Below are 26,464 nucleotides of genomic sequence, written 5' to 3'. Positions count from 1 at the left end.
GAATTATTTTGCTGTTCCAGGAAGGACAGAGGTACAGGATCAAACACAAGGTGTGGGGTGTGGAATAATCCTTGCTTGAGAAAAAAAAATCATGTTGGGAGGCAGCCAGTGGAAGTGGGATCACCAGAACAAATGCGACAGAGGTGGAGAAACTTGGGAATGGAATCTTTGAAGGAAGTAGAGTGTGAAGAAATGTAGTCCAGGTAACTGTGGAATTTGGTGGGCTTGTAATGGATATTGGTGGATAGCCTATACCAGAAATAGAAACAGAAGTTAAGGAAGGGGAGAGAAGAGTCAGAGATGGACCAGGTCAAGGGGAGAGAATGATGGAAATTGGAAGCAAAACTGATTGCTTTTTCCAATTCCAGATGAGAGCAGGAAGCAGCTTGAAAAAGTTGTGGGTGGTGGCCCAAGTAGGACTAGTAAAAAATGTTCCATCTACCCCACAAAATGACAGGTATTGCTGGGACCAGCAGTGGATATCCACATTCATATTGTTTAATTGGAGAAGGTGGAATGGGTTAAATAATAAGTTGCTCAAAATAAGATCTAGCTCATTCATTTGAAGGATGATGGCGGTGGATGGAGCCTGTACAGACTGCTTTTCAGGGAAGAAGGAGAGTGCCTTCAGACCATACTGATGAGGATTGACATGTAAAGGAATTGTCTATCTCTTATGAAGAGGAGTTGGCTAGGGCCAGAAAACTGGAAATTGTGGAGCCAACATAAAAGTCTCAGAAGAATCATGAATATCTTTGTGTCAAGTCGGAACAAGGGAAATAAGGGAGGAAGAATAAGTTTATTAAGTCAGGAGCAGGCTGAAACAATGCCAGAACAGTCCTGTTTCTGGATTTTGGAAAGGACATAGAAATGGCTGGGCACTTTTGGGAGATGATAAGCTTGAAAGATATGAAGGGGAGATAAGGTAATTGACAGTTCTGGAAACAGCAGCTTGATGCCCAGGGTCATGATCCTGGGGGGAGTTAGGAGGGAGTTGAGATTTGACAATCAGCCTCTGCCAAGTAAAGATCTGCACAGCAGATGACAACAGCACCACCCCTATCAGCAGGTTTGGTAAAGTCAGGGCTGGAACTGAGAGAATGGAATGCAGCAAGTTCAGAGAGAGACCGGTTAGAGAGAATACGGTGGCAATGTCACGTCAACATAGAATCATAGAATCCTTACAGCGTGGAAACAACCTCTTCGGTCCAACAAGTCCACACTGACCCTCCGATGAGTATCCCACCCAAACCTATTCCTCTACCTTATTCTACATTTACCTCTAACTAATGGCCCTAACCTACGCACCCCTGAACACTATGGGCAATTTAGCATAGCCGATTCACCCATCCTGCACATCTTTGGATTGTGGGAGAAAACCAGAGCACCTGGAGGGAACCCACGCAGATACAGGGAGAATATGCCAACTCCACACAGATAGTCACCCGAGGCTGGAATCGAACCCGGGTTCCTGGCGCCGTGAGGCAGCGGTGCTATCCACTGAGCCAACGTGCCACCCCAAAAGCAAGGACTTAACCTGCCCCTTCAGTTGCACCCTTATGCAGAGTTTTCCTACTTGACAGGGAGCCAAGCTTTTAATTAAGATGGTTTCCAGGTAGTAGATATTTTTGATGAAACAAATCATAGAATCACTATAATGTGACAGCAGGCCATTCAGCTATCAAGTCCACACTGACCCTCCAAAAGACATCCCCCATCCAGACCCACCTCATTACTCTACTTTTCCCATGGCTAACCCACCTAGCTTACATATCCCTGTGAAACTATGGGCAATTTAACATGGCCAATCCACCTAACCTGCACATCTTTGGATTATGGGAGGAAGCAAGAGCACCCAGACACAGGGAGAATGTGCAAACTCCACACAGACAGTCACCTGAGGAATCGATCCCGGGTCCCTAATGCTGTGAGGCAGCAGTGCTAACCACTGAGCCACCATGAGTACTCAATGAAGAGATGAAGGTCAGTTGACAGGGTATACTGGAGATGGGTGAAAAGGTCTGTACGGTGGGAAGAGGACACCTGACGGAAGAAGTTGGGCATGGACGTCAAGACGACGGCAGAAGACTTCAGCATCATGTTGTGCCCCAAATCCATTGATGTGGGGGCATTAAGGGATGAAGCTAAGTCCTTTGCTGATCACAGATCATTCAGCATCAGAGAATGAGAGGTCAGAGGCTCTCACGAATGCATGACAAGAAGTGGAATTAGATGAAAATGCAATGTGAGGCATGGGGAGGGTAGAAGGATCCATAGGGTGGTGAACCCTTGAATCTTTGAAGCTTAACTGGAAGAAGAGAAAAGTTTCTTGTTAAAGTTTCAAATGAAAAGAAGAATAAAATGGAACTGGAGACCGTGATAGCTTTGAAATGGTATTTGTTTTGGAGAAGAGGTCAAGAGTCTGCATGTGGCAGTGCAAGGCTGAGTGTTGGCCTTGGGGTCTGGTGGGAATACTTATCTGAGGAGCATTGTATATCTAGGAAATATCTGTAATCTCAATTAGATTTCAAACACAAGGATGGAACTTAAATTGGAATTAATGCAGAGAAAGGGGGAGCAAGAGGCAGTCACTGAAGAAAGAGATGGGACTGTGAAAGCGAGTTTTAGCTACCAATTTTTCAAAAACTAAGAGTTAGAAAGCACTGAAAGTAAACAAACTGAAAAATAAAAACAGAAATCCTGTCAGAGAGAAGAGCAGAACTACTTCAGGTTGGGTGTACCTGGAAGAGAAATGACACTGAAATAAAAGCAAGATACTGCGGATCCTGGGAATTTGAAATGAACACATGAATACTGGAGAAACGCAGCAGATCTGGCAGCATCTGAAGAGACAGAAACAGAGTTAACATTTTGATTTTTAGTTGCATTGGTTTCCTGGTACTTTTTCTCTAGCAAGTGTCAATATTTTACATTTTTCTCTTCCTTTTTCTACTATGCTTGGGATGCTTTCCTGTGTTTTAAGATAGACCTCTCAATTGAGAACTCTTTCAGCTGAACAAAAACATTCATACTTTTTTTTTCAGCTCTATCTTTTCAACACATTCATTAACATTACTTTTGCCTCGGAAAGGGAGAATTAGTAAACAGTTATGTGACTTAATAAGAAATTGGTGCATGACTAGACCATGTGGTCCCTTAAGGCTGCTCTACCATTTCATAATATCATTGATCTTCTATACCAACTCTACTTTTCTGCCTTTGTTTCATATCCCTTGATTTCCTTAGTGTCCAGAGTAAATTCTCTATCTGGAATTTACTCAAGGACTGAGCTTTCACTGGCCTGAGGTACACATCTTCAAAGATACAGAAGAGTAGAAATCTCTTTTTTATCTCAATCCTAAATCATCATCCTCCTATATCTTATCCAACTTGTCTAGGAAATGGTTAGATATGTCAGCAGAAGTGTTTTCTGAAAGTAGAAACTCTGAATTGCTTGCTAATCCTTTTCGCATCTCTACATCTCAAAGTTCCTTTAAGAGGCTCTTTAAAATCATCCTCTTTGATCAAGCTTTTGGTCATTTGTCATGATAGTTCAATATGTGCCTTGGTGTCAGATTTTGTCTGAAATGCTTCTGTGAAGTGCTTTGGAACATTTTACTGTGTTAAAGGCATTGTAAAAATGCAATTAATTGTTAATGTGTGATATAGTTTACAATTCAACAATCCATTAAAAATTTAAGTTTTCACCGTAAATGTAAATATTTGACAGTATTTCCTCCAAACTGCATGGTTGCGCAGTTGAGCAGCAATGCAGAGTATACCTTGCAGTGCAACAAACAGGTCACACATAACCAGTTTTTCATTAAGATGCATATGTGCATGGTTGCACAGCAATCTTAAGGGGACCATACAGAGCTTAAAAAAAAAGGCTGTCAGCAACAAAGAAAAATCAGGGGGAGCATTGTAAGTGCAAAACAATTTCCAATCAGTTATTTAATCAACTGTAAAAATTGTTATTTTAGACCAAACACCACTTTGACCTCTCATTTGGGGCTTTTCATCTGAACTTAGAAATTGAATGTGGAACCAACATAGTTCATGTATTTGCAACATAGTCAATAATATACACCAACAGTGAATTTACTGGAACAGCCGGAACATAAATCTTGATAAATGACTATTACTGGAACCAAAGTAACTAGTAAAAATCAGTTTTATATATATATCCACACTCATTTCAGTAATATTCCTCTTTGTAATTAATAGTTGTAGTACCAAAGCAATTAAGGTTCTAGCAATGTCAAACAGTACTTGCATTATGCAGCATCTGTTTCTTTCTTAGCATTGCTTTGCTTTGGATTTCATTGTAGGATTCATAAGTGCTCCTCAGATTATACTTCACACCCTTGCTCTTTTATTACTTAGCTGACAGTAAGAGAACCTAGATCTATGTTGTTTGCCAGTAAGAGATTTTCAAAAGGATAGTTCCATCATACAAATACTAGGACATTAAAATATTAGTGTCATTTTCGCTAAGTCAAAATTTTAGGGATAACTGATGCTTTTAGAACAGTACATGTGAAATTTTATAGCTGCAAATAACCACTTCTTGTTTGCTGTAGCTAGGTAGAACACTCAAAATGATGTCAAATCAAGGTACCTTGCCTCAGTTTCTATTTTTTCTGACTTCATGACCTTGCCTGCTGATTTCTTCATTAGTTGCATTGGGCACTGGCAGCTGCCTTACACTTCTGTCCAGTTAAATGTCACAGATTTTTCTGGCCTTTTGCGTGGATGTAACTTATACTGTGGCACTATTTTAAAAGGATAGGAGAATTCTTCTTGATACCTACTCAATATAAATCAGTCAAATGACATCACTTTGCTCTTTGTGAAGCTTTCTGTGTGCAAACTAGTGCCTTGTTTCCTGCATTATGTTAGTGACTACATTCTAAAATACTTATTTGGGTATAAAGTACTTTGAGATATTTAAACATAACAAAATATGCAAGATCATTTTTTATAGTAGACTACATTCCACCTACTATCGAATGAATATATAATGGAACAAATTGATTTGCAAGAGATTATAGCTAGGTCTCTTATTTGTAAGGACATTTTAATGCTCTGTTAGATGCAGTATTTAATAGGTTTATGGGAAGCAAGTTTACAGCACCAAGCCGGAAAATACACGTAAGAACAGACAGGCATAATGTGCACTACATGTCAAGTACTAAATGAAAGCAGGCAGGAACCTGCATCCAGATTTTCCCAGTATCACTGAAGTGGTTGTCAAGATAATTTTGAGAATCTCTGGCATTGCTGAAATTTGAATTTTCTATTTGTCTCCGTAGGAAAGCACTTGGCTTCTGTCTGGCAGCTGCTCTCAATGGGCTTTCTGAGATTAGGACCTCACTATTTGAACATTTGCAATTCATTATTAGCCAGTTGAGTTGGGCCACTGCAACCTGTCACTCTTCTATTAGTCAGTTAGAGTAATACATTAAGTGAATTTTTACAGTTGTGGCTGTAGCTCCCTATGGCCTAATGTGGGGGTGGGTGGAGGAGGTGAATGAACAGAGATAAACCACTCTTTTAAAAGATAATTTTACCTTTGGTAAACTATAATTTGCAAAATTAAAAATGCTGTGAAGCCAGGAAACTGAACTTTGTATATTACCTTACCTTTCTTCTTATTCTTCTCTTCTGTATCTTTGAATCAGATTTGGATGTGTGGTGGCCATCTGGAAATAATTCCATGCTCTCGGGTTGGGCATATTTTCCGTAAACGCCGACCATATGGTTCACCTAGAGGACTGGATACAATGGCACACAATTCTCTTCGACTGGCACATGTCTGGATGGATGAGTATAAAGTATCTTTCTTATGTACTAAGGTTACCGCCCACTACAAATTAGAGCAATTCTGTGATTTTTCAACTGACCGGATGCCATGTTTTGCTTTTTCTCAAAGTAGGAGAAGACTTTGCAAAACCAATGCCATCACCATCAATTGGTGAATATTTACCTTTCTTTGATGCAGTTATATTTTCTTTGATCGTTTTGTTTTCTCCTTCTGACTATGTCCTTTTAGGTCAATCCTAAATTTGGTTATTCTCTAATCTCTGTTTATTTGCATTCAAAACAATGAGGCATGAACTAGCAGGCATCTGCTGTGACTGAAATTTATGAAATTTTTGTGCAAAGTAAAAATGTGTTATCTTTGAGAGAAATGTTTACACAAAATGGCTGTGGCAAATGTCTACCCTATGATCTTTTAAGCAAGTGGCACAATGGAAAAGTTTATGGAATTTTCGCTACATGCTTCTGATAGCTTCAACAGGTATAAGAAAACATTCTTCCAAGAGGCAGCGTAACTCAGGCTGCAAATGCTGCAAATCTGATTTATTACCTATAATTCTGGATTAGGTTTGAATGCCAGGTTCTCGAGTATACAAAATGACACTTTGCCATCAAATCGATTACAAACCTAAGCGATAGTTGAGGATAGCACAATACAAGCTGGCTCAAAAGTAGAAGACAGAGCGTGGTGGTGGAGGGTTGTTTTTCAGACTGGAGGCCTGTGACCAGCAGTGTGCCACAAGGATTGACGCTGGGTCCACTGTTTTTCATCATTTATATGAATGATTTGGATGTGCACGTAAGAGGTGTGGTTAATAGGTTTGCAGATGACACCAAAATTGGAGGTATAGTAAACAGTGAAGAAGCGATATAACAGGATCTTGATCAGATGGGCAGATAGGCCAAGGAGTGACAGATGGAGTTTAATTTAGATAAATGTGAGGTGGTGCACTTAGGAAAGGCAAATCAGGGCAGGCCTTATACACTTAATGGTAAGGTCCTGTGGAGTGTTGCTGAACAAAGAGACCTTGGAATGCAGGTTCATAGTTCCTTGAAAGTGCAGTCACAGGTAGATAGGAATGATTAGATTAGATTAGATTACTTACAGTGTGGAAACAGGCCCTTTGGCCCAACAAGTCCACACCGACCCTCTGAAGAGCAGCCCACCCAGACCCATTCCCCAACATTTACCCTTCATCTAACACTACGGGGCAATTTAGCATGGCCAATTCACCTAACCTGCACATCAGGCCTTATACACTTAATGGTAAGGTCCTGTGGAGTGTTGCTGAACAAAGAGACCTTGGAATGCAGGTTCATAGTTCCTTGAAAGTACAGTCACAGGTAGATAGGAATGATTAGATTAGATTACTTACAGTGTGGAAACAGGCCCTTTGGCCCAACAAGTCCACACCGACCCTCTGAAGAGCAGCCCACCCAGACCCATTCCCCGACATTTACCCTTCATCTAACACTACGGGGCAATTTAGCATGGCCAATTCACCTAACCTGCACATCTTTGGACTGTGGGAGGAAACCGGAGCACCCGGAGGAAACCCACGCAGACACGGGGAGAATGTGCAAATTCCCCACAGGGGAGGAATTGAACCCGGGTCTCTGGCGCTGTGAGGCAGCAGTACTAACCACTGTGCTACTGTGCCACCCAATAGTGAAGAAGGCATTTGGGATGCTTACCTTTAGTGTTCAGAGCATTGAGTAGAGGAGTTGGAGGGTTATGTTGTGGCTTTACAGGAAATTGGTTAGGCCACTATCCGAATACTGCGTGCAATTCTAGTCTCCCTGCCATGCAAAGGAAACTTGAAACTTGAAAGATTCAGAAATGATTTTACAAAGATTTTGCCAGGGTATGAGCAATAGGAATAGGCTGAATAGGCTGGGGCTATTTTCCCTGGAATGTCGGAGACTGAGCATTGACCTTATAGAGGTTTATAAAATCATGAGGGACGTGGATAGGGTAAATAGATAAGGTTTTTTCTCTGGGGTGGGGGGTCCAGAACCAGAGAGCAAGAGTTTTAGGGTGAGAGGGGAAAGATTCAAAAGAATCTAAGGGGCAGCATTTTCATGCAGAGGCTGGTGTGTATGGAATGAGCTCAGAGGAAGTCGTGGAGACTGGCACAATCACGACATTTAAAAAATGTCTGGATGGGTATATGAATATGAAGGGTTTAGAGGGAAATGGACCAAGTGCGGGCAAATGAGACGAGATTAGGTTGGGATATCTGATTGGCACAGATGAGTTGGACTGAAGGGTCCGTTTCCATGCTGTACATCTCTATGACTCTAAGTAACAATCCGGATAGGACAGTAAAAGTGTTTTCGATATTCTCCCCCTCCCACTCTGCCAAGGACATCCAAGTCCTAGGCCATCTCCACTGCCAAATCCAAGCAACCCGACGCCTGGAGGAAGAACGCCTCATCTTCTGAAATTGGGACCTTCCAATCACATGGCATGAACGTTGACTTTGCCAGTTTCCTCATCACCCATGCTCCCCCACCTTATCCCCCATCCCCCCACCTCATCCCAGATCCAACCCTCCAACTCAGCACTACCCTCTTGAACTGTCCTACCTGTCAGTCTTCCTTCCCACCTATCTGCTCCACCCTCCCCACTGATTTATCACCATCACTCTACCCCATGCATCTACCTATCGCCTTCCCAGCTATCTTCCCCACCAGCCCCACCCCACCCTCCTATTTATCTCTCAGTACCCCCCACCTCCACCACATTCCAGATGAAGGGCTTATGCCCAAAACGTTGACTCTTCTGCTCCTCGGATGCTGCTTGACCTGCTGTGCTTTTCCAGCACCCCAGTTTTCAACTCTTTTAGATTCTTGTTGAGCAAGGAGGGTGAAAGTTCTGGGGTGGTTGGGAATGTGGAGCAGGCTTGAATGACCTGCTCCTCATTTGTATGTGTAATATATGTGCTGTTATAAACAACCATGATAACCCTATTTCCTACCCTGGAATCTAGACCTTATGGTTATTACTTATTGTTGGTTCCATAGCAAATTGCCTTTATTTTCTGTGGAGCTAATTAATACATCTCATACATGAATTTCACTTTTCTGAGACTTGAAATAGATATTTATCTTAAATATTAACTGTAGGATATTTTTTAAATTCCAGGAACAACATTTTGCCCTGAGACCTGAGCTGAGAATCCAAAATTATGGTGATATCAGTGAACGAGTTGAGTTGAGAAAAAGGCTCAATTGTAAATCATTTAAATGGTATCTGGACAATGTGTACCCTGAGATGCAAATTATTGGACCAGATGGAAAAACCAGGGTGCAACAACCATTGTTAATTAACAAAGCTGTGAGACGGCCAAAGGTTCTCCAACGTGGAAGGGTAAGGTTCAATGTTACGACAAATTAGCTGATATTTTTTAGAAAACTGAAGTTAAAGCTTCCTAGAGCCATTTTTGAGAAAGTTATCAATTTAGTGTGCATTACTGTCTACTATAAATAACTTTATTATAAATTCATGACTTTAATTTCCTCAAACTTCACAACCTGATATTTATGCCAAATTTAGGGGGTTTTTTTCCATTTGCAACTGTCTGAAATTCCCTGTGAATTTAGGGGAATGATCCAAACCCAAACAAAGAACAACTTTAAACATTTGGGACCTGGAGAAAGCATGCAAGTTAGATAAGTTTCCTTTTTAATATGTCTGAAGGTGAGAGTTTTAGACCTGTGAACCACCCTAAATCAGACTTTCTTACACTCTGTTTTCCTGCTGATCAGTACAAGTGTTGCACACTAGGGACATTAATCAATAGGAATCAAGCATCTTTTACCAATTCTTTGACCAACAGTACGTAAACACCCTTGCAAAATCCTTTGCCTACTCAGTGCCAGAAAGGCAGGACTAGACTGCCCTTCCAAATGTTGAGTTGAAGCTTGAACCTCTAAGGACCAACCTCCTAAGAACATACAACTATCAACATCTCAAGGTTTAATGATACAATATAAGCTGTCTGTCTGCTCTGCTGTAGAGTCTGGGCTATCACCTGATAGAAACTCTAGAGGATATAAAAGATCATTAGGGACTCACTGCAAGATGGTAATTAATGTTAGCCATTTGTATATTGCAGTAAAAGTAATAATCTATTCTGCAGTTTTTGTGTGCAGAAAGTTACTGCAACAGCTGGTGACTCTTGACATTAGGTGACTTGAACACCACCATGCTGTTTATGAGAGGGGAGACAACTGGAAGAGATGTTGGACATGACTGTTACTGCAGCAGTATATGGATTAATAAGGTGATAAGTTCTTCAGTGAATTACAGCTGCAGTGGGCCTGCTGTATACAAATATTGGAGCCTATTTATTATGCAGATCAGGCAGGAAAGTGGAGTTGAAGTGCATGATCAGCATGACCTTAATGAATGGCAGAGTAAGCTGAAAGGACTGTGTTAATAGAACATAGAACATTACAGCGCAGTACAGGCCCTTCAGCCCTCGATGTTGTGCCGCCCTGTCATACTAACCTGAAGCCCATCGCACCTACACTATTCCATGTACGTCTATATGCCTGTCCAATGACGACTTAAATGTACTTAAACTTGGCGAATCTACTACCGTTGCAGGCAAAGCATTCCATACCCTTACTACTCTCTGAGTAAAGAAACTACCTCTGACATCTGTCTTATACCTATCTCCCCTCACTTTAAAGTTGTGTCCCCTCGTGTTTGCCGTCCCCATACTTGGAAAAAGGCTTTCCTTGTCCACCCTTCTGTTGTTACATCTGATGTTATTTCTTATATCTTCCTGCTTTTTCAGCATTCTCTAAGTCATCAATGTCCTTTTTCTTCGTTGTACTGTCCAAGTGTAATCTTTGTTGCAGAGCAGAATTGAATAGAACACTGCAAAGGTTCATAATTCAGGTAAGGGGATATTCATTTTGGGTTGCTTAGCAAGAAAACGCCTTTATATTTCCAGACATCAGAATAATTAGCTGAGGACTCCCAGTGGTCAGCTTCAGAAGGACTCTAACTGGATCATGAATTCAACTCATGCTCAGTTCAGTCACTGAACATAGGGTTCCAGGAAACATTATAACCAAATTGTGCAGCAGATTTCTTTTGTCCCAAGCAGCCAGGATGTCAAACTTGCTGTACTTTTTTAAAAAATTGCAGGTGGTGGTGTTTCCATACGTTTGCTGCCCTTGTCTTTCTAGATGGGAGATGTCATGGGTTTGGAAGGTGCTGTCCACAGAGCCTTGGTGCTGTGCATTTGTAGATGGTACACACTGTTGCCAGTGTGTCTTAGCAGTGGTGGAATGAATGTTTGTGCTAGGTGATGGGTCGTGAATCAAACAGGCTGCATTGTTCTGAATACTGTGGTACTTCTGGAGTGTTTGGTGGGGCTGAACCTGGCAAGGGAGCATTCCATCACATTCCTGATTTGTGCTTTATAGATGGTGGACAGTTTCTGCCAATTCAGGAGGTCAGTTAGCAGTCACAAACTTCCCAGCCTCTGATCTGCTCTTGAAGCCACAGAATTTATATGACTGGCCAAATTAAATTTCTGGTGGTATATATTTCCAAGAAAGGGTGGTGAATCGCTTGCAGGGTGAATATACTATTAGTGACATTCCTTCTTCTAGATGGTAATGGTCATATGTTTGGAAAGTGCTTTCTAAGGACCCTTAATGAATCTTTGCAGTGTATCTCGATAATAGTGTTGGTGGTAGAGGGAGTGAATGTTTGTAGATGTTCCGATCAAGTGAGGGGAGGCGATTGCAATGTAATATTATTTCTAGTCTATTAATGCAGAAACTCAGCTGATGTTCTAGGGATGCGAGTTCGAATCTTGCCATTGCAGATGGTGGAATTTGAATTCAAATTTTTTTAAATATCTGGAATTAAGAATCTACTGATGATGATGAAACCATTGCCAATTGTCAGAAAAACCTATTTTACTAATGCTCTTCAGGGAAGGAAATTTGTCATTCTCAGCTGGTCTGGCCTACATGTGACTCCAGACACATGGCAATTTGGTTGACTCTCAGACTGCCATCTAATTCTTGTATCAACTGCTACGAAGTCTCAACGCTTGTATCAATCGCTATGGTACCAAAAATGAAACCAGATTGACCACATGGCGTCAATCTAGACACCAGAAAAGACAATGGCAGAAACAACCTTGACAACCCTCGAAAGTCCTCCTTATTAACATCTGTGGCCAGTGCCAAATCTGGGAGAGCTCTCTCTTGTAGTCATGCTTACGGAATACAGGAGAGTATAGATAGACTGGAGAGTTGGGCAGAGAAGTGGCAGATGGAGTTCAATCCAGGCAAATGTGAGGTGTTTGCATTTTGGCAAGTCTAATCCTAGAGCGAATTATACAGTAAACAGAAGAGCCTTGGGAAAAGTTGATGAACAGAGAGATCTGACAGTTCAGATCCATTGTACCCTGAAGGTTGCTACACAGGTGGATAGAGTGGTCAAGAAGGCATATGGTATGCTTGCCTTCATCCGACAGGGTATTGAGCATAAGAGTTGGCAGGTCATGTAAAAATTGTACACGACATTGGTTCAGCTGCATTTAGAATACTGTGTACAGTTCCAGTCGCCACATTATCGAAATGATGTGAATGCTTCGGAGAGGGTGCAGAGAAGGTTTACGAGGATGTTGCCTGGTATGGAAGGTGCTAACTATGAAGAAAGGTTGAGTAGTTTAGGTTTGTTTTCATTAGAAAAAAGGAGATGGGGGGGACTTGATTGAGGTTTACAAAATCATGAAGGGTATAGACAAGGTAGATTTTTCCCAGGGTGAAGGATTCAATAACGAGAGGTCACGCTTTCAAGATGAGAGGTGAAAAACTTAAGGAGATACATGCAGCAAGTACTTTACACAAAGGGTGGTAGGTGCCTGGAACGCGTTGCCAGCAGGGATAGTAGAGGCAGGTATGGTTGATTCATTTAAGTTGCATCTGGACAGATGCATGAGTAGGTGGGGAGCAGAGGGATACAGATGCTTAGGAATTGGGCAACAGGTTTAGACAGTGGCTTTGGATCGGCTCAGGCTTGGAGGGCCGAAGGGCCTGGTCCTGGGGCTATAAATTTTCTTTGTTCTTAGGTAAAAGACCTTTACTATTCACCTTATCTAAGCCCCTCATGATTTTATAAACCTCTATAAGGTCACCCCTCAACCTTCTATGCTTCAATGTAAAAAGTCCCAGCAGCATCTCCTAATAACTTAAATCCTCCAACCCCAGCAACATTCTGGTAACTTTTCATACAAATACCAGATGATGATCATTTCTAATAAGAGACAATCTAATCACTGGCCGTTGCTATTACTATAATTAAATCCCTCTATCAAAATCCCAGGGGTTACCATTGACCAGAAACTCAACTAGACTGACCATATGGCTGCAAGAGCAGGTCAGAAGCTAGGAATACTGTGGCAAGTAACTCACGTCCTGACTCCCCAAAGCAGTGTGATGGAATACTCCCCACTTGCCTGGATGGGTGCAGCTCTGACAATGCTCAGAAGCTTGACATCATCTAGGACAAAGCAGCCCATTTGATTGGCACCACATCCACAAGTACTCACTCAGGTGGTGGCCAAATGTGATTATCACTGGACTGTTATTCCAGAGAAGAAAGTGAGGTCTGCAGATGCTGGAGATCAGAGCTGAAAATGTGTTGCTGGAAAAGCGCAACAGGTCAGGCAGCATCCAGGGAACAGGAGAATCGACGTTTCGGGCATAAGGGCTTATGAAGAAGGGCTTACGCCCGAAACGTTGATTCTCCTGATCCCTGGATGCTGCCTGACCTGCTGCGCTTTTCCAGCAACACATTTTCAGCTGTTATTCCAGAGACCCAGGTCATATCCAGGGGACCCAGCTTCTCGTCCTGCCATGGCAGATGGGGGAATTTGAATTTAATAAACATCTGGAATTAGGAGTCTAATAATGACCATGAATCTATTGTCAATTGTTGGGAAAAACCCATCTGGTTTACTAACATCCTTTAGACAGGGAAATTACCATCCTTACCTGGTCTGGCCAACATGTGACTTCAGACCCGCAGCAATGTGGTTGACTCGTAACTGCCTTTTGGGCAATTAGGGATGGGCAATAAATGCTAGCCTGGTCAATGCTACCCTAATAAATGAATTAAAAGAAAAACTCTCTCCATTATTGATGCTTATCAGCAGCAGTGTGTACTATCGACAAAATGCATGACAGAAATTCACCAAAGATCCTTAAACAGCATCTTCCAAAGCCATAGTCACTTCCATTTAGAAGGACATGGAAAATAGATACATGGGACAAAATTATTCACCATCCTGACTTGGAAATATATCACCATATTTTCAATGTTGCTGGGTCAAAATCCTTAAGGCATGTGTATCAACCCTCAGAATGTGGACTACAGATGTTTAAGAAGGCAGCTCACCACCTTCTCATGGACACCTAAGAACAGGCAATAAATACTGGCCAGCCAGTGATGTCAATGTCCCACAAGTGAATACATTAAAAAAGTGGACTGTTTTGTCTTGGATGGTGTCAAGCCTCTTGAGTTGTTGGAACTGCACTCATTGAGACAAGTGTGGAATATGCCACCACACTCCTGACTTGTGCCTTGAAGATCATGGACTGGTCTGGGAAATCAGATGGTGAGTTACTTGCTTCAGGACTCCTAGCCTCTGACCTGCTCTTGTAGCCACAATGTTTCTATAGCTAGTCCAGTCAGTTTTTGGCCAATGGTAATTTCAAGGATTTTGACAGTAGTGTATTCAGTGATAGTAATACCGTTGAATGTCAAGGACAATAGTTATGGATGTTGGTTTGCTTGCTGAGCTGGATGGTTCATTTCCAGATGTTTCGTCACCCTACTAGGTAACATCTTCAGTGGGCCTCAGGCTAAGCACTGCTGATAAGTCCTGCTTTCTATTTATATGTTTGGGTTTCTTTGGGTCGGTGATGTCATTTCCTGTGGTGAAGTCACTTCCTGTTCTTTTTCTCAAGGGGTGGTAGATGGGGTGTAACTTAATATGTTTGTTGATAGAGTTCCAGTTGGAATGCCATGCTTCTAGGAATTCTCATCCATGTCTTTGTTTGGCTTGTCCTAGGATGGATGTGTTGTCCCTGTCGAAGTGGTGTCCTTCCTCATCCATATGTAAGGATACTAGTGAGAGAGGGTCATGTCTTTTTGTGGCTAGTTGGTGTTCATGTATCCTGGTGGCTAGTTTTCTGCCTGTTTGTCCAATGTAGTGTTTTTTATAGTCCTTGCATGGTATTTTGTAAATGACATCCTAGGATAAGCCAAACAAAGACACACACGAGAATTCCTAGAAGCATGGCCTTCCGATCCGGAACTCCATCAACAAACACATCGAGTTAGATCCCATCATCCCCCCCCTGAGAAAAAGATCAGGAAGTGACTTCACCACAGGAAATGACATCACAGGAAATGACATCACCAACCCAAAGAAACCCAAACATAGAAATAGAAAGCAGGACTTATTAGCAGTACTTTGCCTGAGGCCCATTGACGATGTTACCTAGTAGGGTAACGAAACATCTGGAAATGAACCTTCCAGCTCAGCGAGCAAACCTACATCCAGAACCTCAACCTGAGCTACAAATCTTCTCAAAGCTTGCTAAGACAATAGTTATATTCTGTCTTGTTGGAGATGGTCATTTCATGTCACTTATGTGGCACGCATCTTGCTTGTTACTTGTCAGCCCAAGCTAAGGTTATGCTGAGTTGTTGCATTTAGACATGGACTGCTTTCGATGAAAATGTAAGTGATCTGATTAGTAATATGCAGACAACATGAAGGTTGGGTAGTGAGGAAGCTTATTAAAAGGTGCAGCAGGATATAAGTAAGTTGGGAAGGTGCGCGTTAAATGGAAGATAGTTTTGAGTTTAAGGTGATGCATTTTGGGCAGTTAAATGGAAGAGGGAAGTATACAGTAAATAGCAGGAGTGTTGATATCCAGACGGATCTTGGGGTACTCCATGAAAGTGGCAACACAAGTGGATAATGTGGTAAAGAAGCCATAAAACATGCTCATCTTCATTCATCTGGGCATTGAATATAAAGGTTGGCAAGTCAATTTGCAGCTGTACAAGACTTAAGTTAGGCCACATTTGGAGTATTATGTGCAGTTCAGGTTGCCACGCTATAGGAAGGCTTTGGAGATAGTGCAAAAGAGGTTTACCAAGATGTCGCTTGGACTAGAGTGTGTTAGCTACAAGGAGAAGTTGAACAATCTTGGATTGTTTTCGCTAGAGTGTCGGAGGCGGAGGGTGACCTGATGGACATATATAAAATTATGAGAGGCATGAATAGAGTGGATAGTTGCAGCCTTTTTGCCAGTGTGAAAATGTCAACACTGGGGGTATTAGGTTTAAGGTGAGAAGGGGGTGTTTAAAGAAGATGTGTGAGGCAAGTTTTTTTACACAAAGGGTGGTAGATGCCTGGAAAGTGCTGCTAGGGAGATGTTGGAAGCAGATACATTAGCAAAGTTCAAGAGGCATTTGGACAGACACATGAAAAGGCAGGGAATAGAGGGATGCAGACCATGTGCAAGTTCAGAATAGCATCATGATTGGCACAGATATGGTGGGTTGAAGGGCCTGTTCCTGTACTGTAATATGTTCTATATTGTACTTGCAAATATTCTTTTCCCCACAAACCTATCTTTCCATGAATCAATGTAACTGAAGAACAGTTAATTTGCTGTAATGAGATTCCAATTAATTTAGAACCCTTGAGACATAAAAATGCTACACTGTTTTGCAGAGAAGTAAGTAACCTTTAGCTGAATTAAAATATTTGCTCTTGCTGTATTCCCTGAGTAACTTTTCACTGCTCCTTAATCCTATCCAGCACTCAAACGTATGTAAATCTTTTAGCACTAGCTGCAGCATTTTACTAGTGTTTCTGTTATCCACCTGCTCAGATACTGCAAACTTCATGTTTTCAAATGTGTATCTTTATCAAAGGTACTATTATGAAGAGGAGAGTCGGCAAGATAGAAAGGAGAAATTGTTTTTTAAAGTTTGTATATATTGCATTTAAACAGATTTCACACCCAATGTATTACTCATGACCTTTGAGCGAAATTGCTTTATTTGCTGTTTGAGAAAAGGCATTTAAATTATATAGATTCAATTCTTTTTAAAAGAAAAGCTGAGTCATTTTAAATGAACTTTTCAGATCTCCTGTAGCACTGTTTGCTGATTTGAAGTGTTGTGATGCTTAACTATTAACCTGGACTGTCCTATTTGAGGCTGACTGCTCTCTCTGATAAAGAAGTCTCAATGCCCCAGCCCAATTAATTACAGCTGTTTAAATTTATAAATTTCTGGTGTAGATTAGAAAAATTATTGACTTTCTATCTTTTTTAGGATTATTTTCTCATTTGCAACTAAGTGTGTTAGCCTTGCATTGGATTTGATAAACTTCAACAAAGTCAATATTAGCAATTCTCTTTCAAATCATTGGAATCTAACCAAAAACGTTCTACTTGCTGTTTGTTCCCAGTCTTGCTAGGAAATGATCCAGACTAGTCATGTAACATGTAAACAGACCCTTCGGCCTAATTATTTCATGCTGACCATGTTTCCTACCTGAACTAGTCCCATTTTCCTCTGTTTGGCCCATTATCCCTCTGAACTTTCCTATTCATGTTACATTTGCAGCATTCATAGTTGCTGTATGGCTGGTCAAAATCCAGCTAGGGTGTCACTCACAAGAAGATATGGAACAAGTAAATGTATTTGCAATTAAAACAGTTGCAGCACTGTTGGAGTGAGGCCTGAACATTTGGGGTCATGTGCAGTTAGTGACAAGGTAAGCCAAGTCTCCTAAACAGCAGGTCATGATCCCCAAATCCCAAAATGTGGAGTTGTGAGCTGTGAGGCAGCATTGCTGTTGTGGAGCTCTGGTCCAGTCCTGGCAACTATGTGGTCCCTTAGAATCTCTCAATTCCATTCATAATGGAAGTAGCGTACCTTGCTTATTTTTAAAGCCTGAATCCTATCCAGAAAATCCCAGTGGGAAAGTAGCTACCTTTTTTAGTTAAATTCTGCACTGACATGTCTCTCAACCACTTCCCCCAACCACCCTCCACTACCTCAAGTCTTTCAATCTTTCACCTACCCCTACAGGTTTCCACCTTCTACCCTCCTACAAGTTGGGTCTTGTAAATTTTCCAAGCACCAAAAGGAGATAATGATGAGAAAAACATCTGGGGAAACAGCGTTTGAAATGATTTGAAGAATAACAATAGAGCCAAGACGTACTGAAGCTGTGGTAGCCCTACACTAGGTGGTGATCTGAACCCATCTGATCTAAAGCTGCAAACGTGACACCAGACTGTACAACTGCATACCAAGAGGATTGATATGTCACAAGAAACAAATTCACCAACAAGCTTGCTGCCTTGGTCTTGCACCTACTGAAGGCATTGAAATTGAATCCGAATTTATTAGGGTTTTCACATTTCCTGCCTTCACATTGTATTGCTGATCTAGCTTGTAATATTCTGCCAAATTTTCCGACCATGTTTACAAGACTCTCTGCATTATCTTCATAAGCCCTGGATCCAGTCACAAAATACAGCAGAATATCCACTGACAACAAAAAGATGATCTGAACAGCTGATCGTACAAAGACTAGAGGATGCAAATTTAAGGTTTTAAGCAAGTAATACAAGTAATGTGTTGGAATACTTTTTATGAACTAATTGGATCTTGCTGTCTGGAAGAGTGGTGGAAACAAAGGAAATTGGGTGGGCTGTTAGGGGAAATAAATTTGCAGAATTATGCACATACAGCAGGGGAATGGGATTGACTGGATTTCTCTGCAGACAGCCAGCATAGGCCTGATGGGCCAAATGATCTCTTTCTGCATTATAATTTCCTATAACTCCATGGTTGATTTAAATCTGTGACAAGAAAAATGCGAATCTTTAATAGATGACATTAATAACACCCCAATTTTAACTGAGCTCACATGGACTACATTGCAGTAATTAAAAGCAGTAAATCAAATTTCAGGAGGGATGATTCTGTCTGACAAACTGATGGAGTTTAAGGAGGTCGTAGGTATGATATTACAATGGATGCAGTGTACATAGATTGTTTCAAAGCCATTGACAAGGTATTACACATGAAATTACTGCTGAAGTTTAAAGTTTATGAATTCAAGAGAGGATATTAAACACTGACTAAAAGGGATGAGTTACTATGTCCTGTCCTGATTTTTGCTCTGCGACTGGTTTTGTTCATTCTTCAGTGATTTGATATGATCAGAAAAAGCTTTCCATGCAGGAAGTGTGGTTAGGGTCTGGAATGCGCAGTGGAGGTAGATTCGATCAAAGCATTCAAAATGCAGTTAAGTATTGAAAATGAAAAATGTGCAGTGTTGTAGGGAGAAGGAAGGGGAATGGCATTAAGTGATTTAATGGTGGATTAGACTCAGGGTCAAATGGCTCAGTTTGCTCTTATAGGTTGTGGTCTAAAAACATCCACAGGTTTTAGGCTTGATCACAAGTGAAAACATGTCTCTGTATCTCGTCAAAATCTTTCAGCATTCTCCTTACAATATAAAGAACTACTTTAACGCATTTGACTCATTTTGTCAGTATTGACACAATGAAGTGAAATGTTCATTCAGTGTCAACACCGACACAATGTGTCAAATGTGTTATATTGATTCTTGATATAAGGTAGAAAGCTGGAAGATTTTGACAACGTACTTGGAGTGCAGGTTCATAGCTCCTTGAAAGTGGAGTTGCAGGTAGATAGGATAGTGAAGAAGGTGTTTGGTATGCTTTCTTTTATTGGTCAGAGTATTGAGTACAGGAGTTGGGAGGTCATGTTGCATCTGTACAGGATATTGGTTAGGCCACTGTTGGAATATTGCATGCATTTCTGGTCTCCTTCCTATCGGAAAGATTTTGTGAAACTTGAAAGAGTTCAGAAAAGAAAATGAGCTACTAGAGGAAGTGGTGGAGGCTGGTACAATTGCAACATTTAAGAGGCATTTGGATGGGTATATGAGTAGGAAGGGTTTGGAGGGATATGGGCCGGGTGCTGGCAGGTGGGACTAGATTGGGTTGGGTAATCTGGTCGGCATGGACAGGTTGGACTGAAGGGTCTGTTTCCCATGCTGTACATCTCTATGACTCTGTGTTTCCACTTGTGATCAAGCATGCATTTCTGGTCTCCTTCCTATCGGAAAGATTTTGTGAAACTTGAAAGAGTTCAGAAAAGATTTACAAGGATGTTGCCAGAGTTGGAGGATTTGAGCTATAGGGAGAGGCTGAACAGGCTGGGGTTGTAATTATAAGATAGCGACTAATGAGTCCAATAAGGAACCCGAGAGAGTCCTCTTTGTCCAGAATATGGTTATGGTGTGGAACTTGCCATCATTTGTAGAGATTGTTGAGCATAATAATTTCCTAAAATTTGTCTGGACTCAAATTTGTTATTGTCCTATCTGTATTTCACAATGACATATATGTTGTGATCTCCAGTAATGGCATGACCACAAACTGTGCAAATTGGGGTCAAACAAGGTTGTGTCATTATAACAACCCTTTTCTCAATTACCCTAGTGGAAATACTGTAGAAAATTACTCTATGGAATGGAAGTAATGTACAGACCAGAGGGAAATTGTCAAAAATTCTCTGTTCAATCCAAGACCTCTTTGACCTCAGTTAGGGAGTTCAGAATGCAGATAATACTTATGTTCACACTCAGCAGTAACTTCTTCATCACCTCCATGCATTGTCGAGAGTGATGAAGGATTTTTGCCCGAAACGTCGATTTCGAAGCTCATTGGATGCTGCCTGAACTGCTGTGCTCTTCCAGCACCACTATTCCAGAATCTGGTTTCCAGCATCTGCAGTCATTGATTTTACCTCGAGAGTATTTGAGACCCAGGATCTCAAACTCAGGACTAAAGTCATGATTTTACTGGGCAGCAGTGATCCCTGTGCTCCTAAATGCTTTAAAGACTTGGATTACCTACAGCAGGCACTGGAGAAGTACCACTAGCATTGCATTCACAAGATACTCCACATTCAGTTGGAAGAGAAATTGTCCAACAGCAACCATTCTCCCCCAAGCCTACATGTGCAGTGTTGATGTGCCAATCAGTCAAAGTCACCTTGCTGAGGAGAACGTTTTTTTGTATGTTGGCTTTGCTGGCTGCATTAGTATTCATTGCCCATCTCTAATTGCCCTTGAAGAGGTGCTGGTGAGCTCTCTTGTTGAACTGCTGCAGTTCATTTTGTGTAGGTATTCAAAAATGTTGTTACGGAGGGAGTTCTGGGTTTTTGATCCAGTAGGGTCAGAATGGTAAGTAGCTTGGAGAGGAACTTGCAAGTGCTGATGTTCCCTATATCTGCTGACTTTGTCTTTCTGGATGGTAGTGTATGAAGTTTGGTCGGTGCTGCCGAAGGAGCTTTGGGGAATGTCATGTTGTATTGTGGTTAAGCTGGACACCAAAGGAAGCAATTGCTCCGCTCTGAATTCGGTCACAGCAGGAGACTCAGGAGGATAACAAATGCCTTAGGGATGTTATCAAAGCATCCCTGAATAGATCAAATAGATTTGTGGAAGATCCTGGCTTGTGACTATACAGTGAAAGTACTTTGAGCTAGGCACCAAACACCTTGAGAGAACGCTCCTGTGCCAAGCACACATGAGCACATGCCCACCTACATGTTGCAGAGTCTGCAGATCATTCATTGGACTTGGAAGCCATTTCTGAACCTATCAAACCAGAGTAGAAGCAATTCACCCCTAAATCCTGGGGGCTACCTGTGAAAGAAGAAGAACATAATTGTACTTAACTGATATCTAGTTAGGGGCATGGAGAAGAATATGCTGAGAAGATTATATGAAATAAGGTGGGCAGAGGCACGTGTGGAGGATAAGCTCTAGCGTAGGTGGATGGTCAAGTGGTTTGTTTTAGAACTGAAAAGTCTGTATAATTCTATGAATGTTAAAGCATTGAGCAAGATCTGAGTAATAAGATAGTCATGTTGAAAAATCATTTTATGTTGTAACTGACCTTGCTCTCCATCTCTGCAGATACGACACCTGCAGACAGCCAAGTGTATCAGTGCCCAGAACCATCCCAGCCAGAAAGCAGGAATAGTGGTGCTCAAGGAATGTGACTTAACAGATCCAGATCAGGTGAGCAGCTTCGAGAAGTTTTTGTTTCACACCAAATTCCTGGATTTTCATTCTGGAGTCAGGGGTAAGTTTCCTCAACAAATCTACAACTTTATTTCAGCAAATGAAATATAATTTTTGGAGATTGAGAAATGACAGTGATTTTCAAGGGAAAATAATTGACATTTCCAATTAACAAATAAGTTTAACTGGCTTAGTTTCAAAGAGTACAGTCTGTGGATGACTAACAGGAATAGGTATATATGTCATGGCACATAATCAGTGAATGAATGCCAGCCTGCACAAATAACATATGTTTCAAAGCACCACTGCAGCCAATTAAAGGGCTATGATAGAAGTTACATATACTGCCCTTGAAGTGGAAGAAATGAGAGAAAGGAAGGATATCTTCTGAAGAATATCTATGGCAGAAGTGCTAAGTGCCCTTTTCTATGTTGTATCATTGTATGATTCCATAAGAGTGACTTGCAATGCTTAGAGTCACAGAGATGTACAGCATGGAAGCAGACCCTTCGGTCCAACCCATCCATGCCGACCAGATATCCCAACCCAATCTAGTCCCACCTGCCAGCACCCAGCCCATATCACTCCAAACCCTTTCTATTCATATACCCATCCAAATGCCTCTTAACTGTTGCGATTGTATCAGCCTCCACTACATCCTCTGGCAGCTCATTCCATACATGTACCACCCTCTGCGTGAAAAAGTTGCCCCTTAGGTCTCTTTTATATCTTTCCCCTCTCACCCTAAACCTATGCCCTCAACTGATAAATGCTACTGGCAGCACTTATTTGGGATCAAATGTAATATTTCCAAGTTTACTAATATCAGACGACATGATGGGTATGAGAGTTGTAAGGAGGATGCAAAAAAAATTTGCAGGAGGTAGAGTAAGTGAGTGGATATGAATATGGCAGGTAGAATATAGTATGGATAAATTTACATTTAGGAGTAAAAGCAGAAACACTGAGTATTTCTTAAATTGTGAGAATTTTGAGAAATGCTGGTGTCCAAACAGAACTGGATTTCCTTGTTCATGAGTCACTGAAAGCTAAGATGCAAACACAGCAAGCATTTAGGAAAGCAAATTGAATGTTGTCCTTTATTACAAGAAATCTAAAATATAAGAGTAAAGAAGTCATGCTGGAATTCTATAGCAGGTGAGACTGTGCCTGGAGTATTCTGTACACTTCATTACCTTACGATATATTTGCCATTGTAGGAGTGTAACCAGGGTTTACCAGACAGATTCCTGAATAAAAAGCCCCAGTGCTGTCCTACAGCACAACATAAGGATATTTCTGTATAAATACTGTGTATTAAGACAAAAGTATTTTAAGAGTTTAGTTATAATTCAGACATAATGTTTGTTTTCCTCTCAACATTTCAAAGCAACTCTGTATGTTAACCTTTTATTTCCTGCAATCACTGCCATGATGTTTACAGATTTGGGTTTATGATGAAGAACATGAACTGATTCTGGCCAATCTTCTCTGCTTGGACGTGACAGAGACTCGTTCGTCAGATCCTCCACGTCTCATGAAGTGTCACGGGTCTGGGGGATCCCAACAGTGGACTTTAGGGGTAAGACTGTGATGGTTGGAAACTGAACAGACTGTGCCAATTGTGATAGTCTTGAATGCACAGCCAAAGACACACCTAATGCATTAACGACTGCTGTCAAAAAGTGTCGCGCTGGAAAAGCACAGCAGGTCAGGCATTAACAACTAACAATCTGACCATATTTTTTTAAACAAAAGCAATATTGTGCTGGAAATCTGAAATCAAAAAACTAAAATGTTAGGAAAATTCAGCAGGTCATTGAATACCTATGGAAAGAAACAGAGTTAACATTTCAGATCCAGTGATCTCTCATCTAAATTGTTTTTAAATGTTTGTTACGCTACTAGCTGTTAAGGAATCTCTGGATGACACTTAAGAGTTATAATGACAGGGAGCTGTAAGATGTATGAAAATATGACAGAAATTTTGCAGTTCAAACTTTTGTGTTTTGATTTTCTGGCCATGAATCACTTTGCTGTGGTTTTTTCCTTTCTCATTTCTTGCAGTCTCTGACCTCATTTCATTGTTGAGACCCACCTCGCACTCTTTTCCCTGTTTTTCAATGTTAGCTCCAGGTGAAATCAGAACAGCTAGAATTATTGCCTTTATTGTTCAACCACTCAATTAACAAAAACTGCTGCCCCCTCCCCACCTCATTTTCTGACCCTGTATTCTTTCAATTAGAAATTACCTCCTACTTGCACATCTGTACCATTTCATTTTCTATCCCAATCAAGTGAGGGAGAAACAGGAAATTTGACAAGATTCTCCTTTTGTGGTTCTAAAATTAATCTTCCTAATTTCCATAAGTTCCTTGCTCTGTTGTTGCTTACCTGTTATAACTGCAGTATTAATAGCAAATCAGATTATTTAGTTATGCATCAGGTCTCCCTGACCACCCCACACTGGATATACAAGAGGCAACCGTATGTTCTTGGGGTCTTGAGTGATCTGGTAGGTGCTAAACTTTGCTGCACTTACAAATAACAGGCCAGTTGATAGAGAAAAACACACTACTCTCTTCCACATAAAGCAGTAGTCCTCTGACATCGACAGCAGTGTTGGATATCCAATTCCAACTCAACTGAAGATACATGGTTCCACTGGAGCCAGTTGGTGAACCTACATTAATTTATTCAGCAATAGAAAATAATTTAGAATTGCTGTCTAGACCACACAGCACAGGAACTGGTATTCCCAATTCTTTCAAAGAATTGTTTCAAAAATAAGTAAGAGCAGGATTAAATCTTATGTCCCCTTTAGAGCTTGATCTGCCATTCATTCTGTTTACAGCTGACCTTATGCCTTAACTCCACTTTTCCACCTTCTTTTCATATTCCTTGTTTGTGTTAGTACCCAAAAGGTTATAGTGCCCAGTCTTGAATATACTCATCAACTGAGCAACCAGAACCATCTTGAATAGAGAATTCCAAATACTCACAACCATCTGAGGAAATAAATTTGTTTTTGTCTTAAATCTTAAATAGCTATGACGCCTAGTTCTTCAGCTCAGTGAAACAGTTTCTCAGCACATGCTTTAATCAAGCATTTTTGCACATTGCATGTGATCTTTGGATGGTTCCAAGTTCAAGATGGACACTCTGTTCATTCATCCATAATGTAGCAAACACTGTTTTTGTATAGTTTAATAATGAAACCATTCTATTATTTACAATATGCTGCTATTGTTAGTGAAACTAATTTTGGCAAGTGACTTTTAATTTTTTTTTTCCACAGAAAAATAACCGCATATATCAAGTGTCAGCTGGACAGTGTCTTCAAGTGGTAGATCCTGGTGACATCAAGGGATATATCATGATGGCAATTTGTGATGGCTCTGCAGGACAGCAGTGGCAGATAGAGAGTTGATATTTGGAGGGAACCTTCGGAAATGTTTATGAAGATTGACTTGAGAATTATATCTTCCACTGAAAACGCTACTCAGGAGCAGGGAAAGCTAACAGTTCCACTCTTTAACAGAAAAGCAGGAATCTGGTGGCAGGTCCTTACCTCAGTGTCTCAACTTGCTGATTATAATAATTTACAATAGTAATTTTATCATAAAATATTTTTCTATATTAGCTTCAGATTTGTTCTATGATTCTCTGACATCACAAGGAGTTTAGAATTGTATAAAAATCAATATTTTATTATTATTTATGATTTTACTTGTTCCTTCCAATGATTGTTCTACACTTGACATGCATTGAGATGAATGCAACATTGTCAAGTATTGCCAATTTAAAAAAAATTATGAAATATTTACAGTAGATAATGTGAATCATGTTTATTGAAGCTGTAATCATCTACCATGGTTATGTCAATGTTGTCTGTCATGAAACACATTTTAAAAAGATCATATGAAACCTTTTACCTGTAAACATATGTTGAAAGTTCTAAGGTGATACCTGTGTAAATGTAAAACTATTTGTGTATATAGTCTAATAACATATGTGAGCAAAAATTTTCATCATAAGCATTTTGATTCCAATTTTAAAAGTAGTTATTTAAATCCTTCAGATCTATTTAAAATTGCAATGCAGAAGAGAAAAGGAGAGCCTTGTTGTATTTGAAAGTCCTGGTTTTCTGATTTTCATCATTATTGAGCTGCTAAATGTTTTTGGTGTGATGATCATTTTAAAGAAAGGGAACTACAGAACTGATTTTGAACAGCTGCACAATAGATTTCTTTTGAATTAGAAAATTATTTGCTCCTTCTCACCATTCCCACTGCTGACAGCATATAGACTGTTCCTGATGGTCAACAATCACCATACCTCTTCGTATTTCCCTTCAGAATGTCACTTCATTAGCAAATAAGGTCCTTGCCACTCATGACCTTGATGTGAATAGTTGCATTGTTATCATGGCC

At 40.7% G+C, this 26,464-nt stretch overlaps 1 protein-coding gene across 4 annotated transcripts in view; it reads left to right on the top strand.

Annotated features, from left to right (window-relative positions):
• galnt11 (UDP-N-acetyl-alpha-D-galactosamine:polypeptide N-acetylgalactosaminyltransferase 11 (GalNAc-T11)) overlaps nt 1-26,060 on the top strand; it is a 161,950-nt gene extending 135,890 nt beyond the window's left edge. For 2 of the 4 annotated variants that reach the window (XM_043690739.1, XM_043690740.1), the window contains 5 exons: nt 5,685-5,837; nt 8,972-9,196; nt 21,924-22,028; nt 23,476-23,613; nt 25,330-26,060. In XM_043690739.1, the coding sequence (XP_043546674.1) occupies nt 5,685-5,837; nt 8,972-9,196; nt 21,924-22,028; nt 23,476-23,613; nt 25,330-25,461 (753 nt within the window). In that variant the 3' untranslated portion in view covers nt 25,462-26,060. Of the gene's footprint in view, nt 1-5,684; nt 5,978-8,971; nt 9,197-21,923; nt 22,029-23,475; nt 23,614-25,329 lie in introns of those variants that run through there. The other 2 variants (XM_043690741.1, XR_006311743.1) reach the window with 2 other exon arrangements.
• The last annotated feature ends 404 nt before the right edge of the window (nt 26,061-26,464 follow it).

The sequence above is a fragment of the Chiloscyllium plagiosum genome, chromosome 5, assembly GCF_004010195.1.
Source record: "Chiloscyllium plagiosum isolate BGI_BamShark_2017 chromosome 5, ASM401019v2, whole genome shotgun sequence".
Classification (NCBI taxonomy): Eukaryota; Metazoa; Chordata; class Chondrichthyes; order Orectolobiformes; family Hemiscylliidae; genus Chiloscyllium; species Chiloscyllium plagiosum.
Note: the sequence above shows the minus strand (reverse complement) of the source record. Positions and strands in the feature narration are given on the sequence as shown.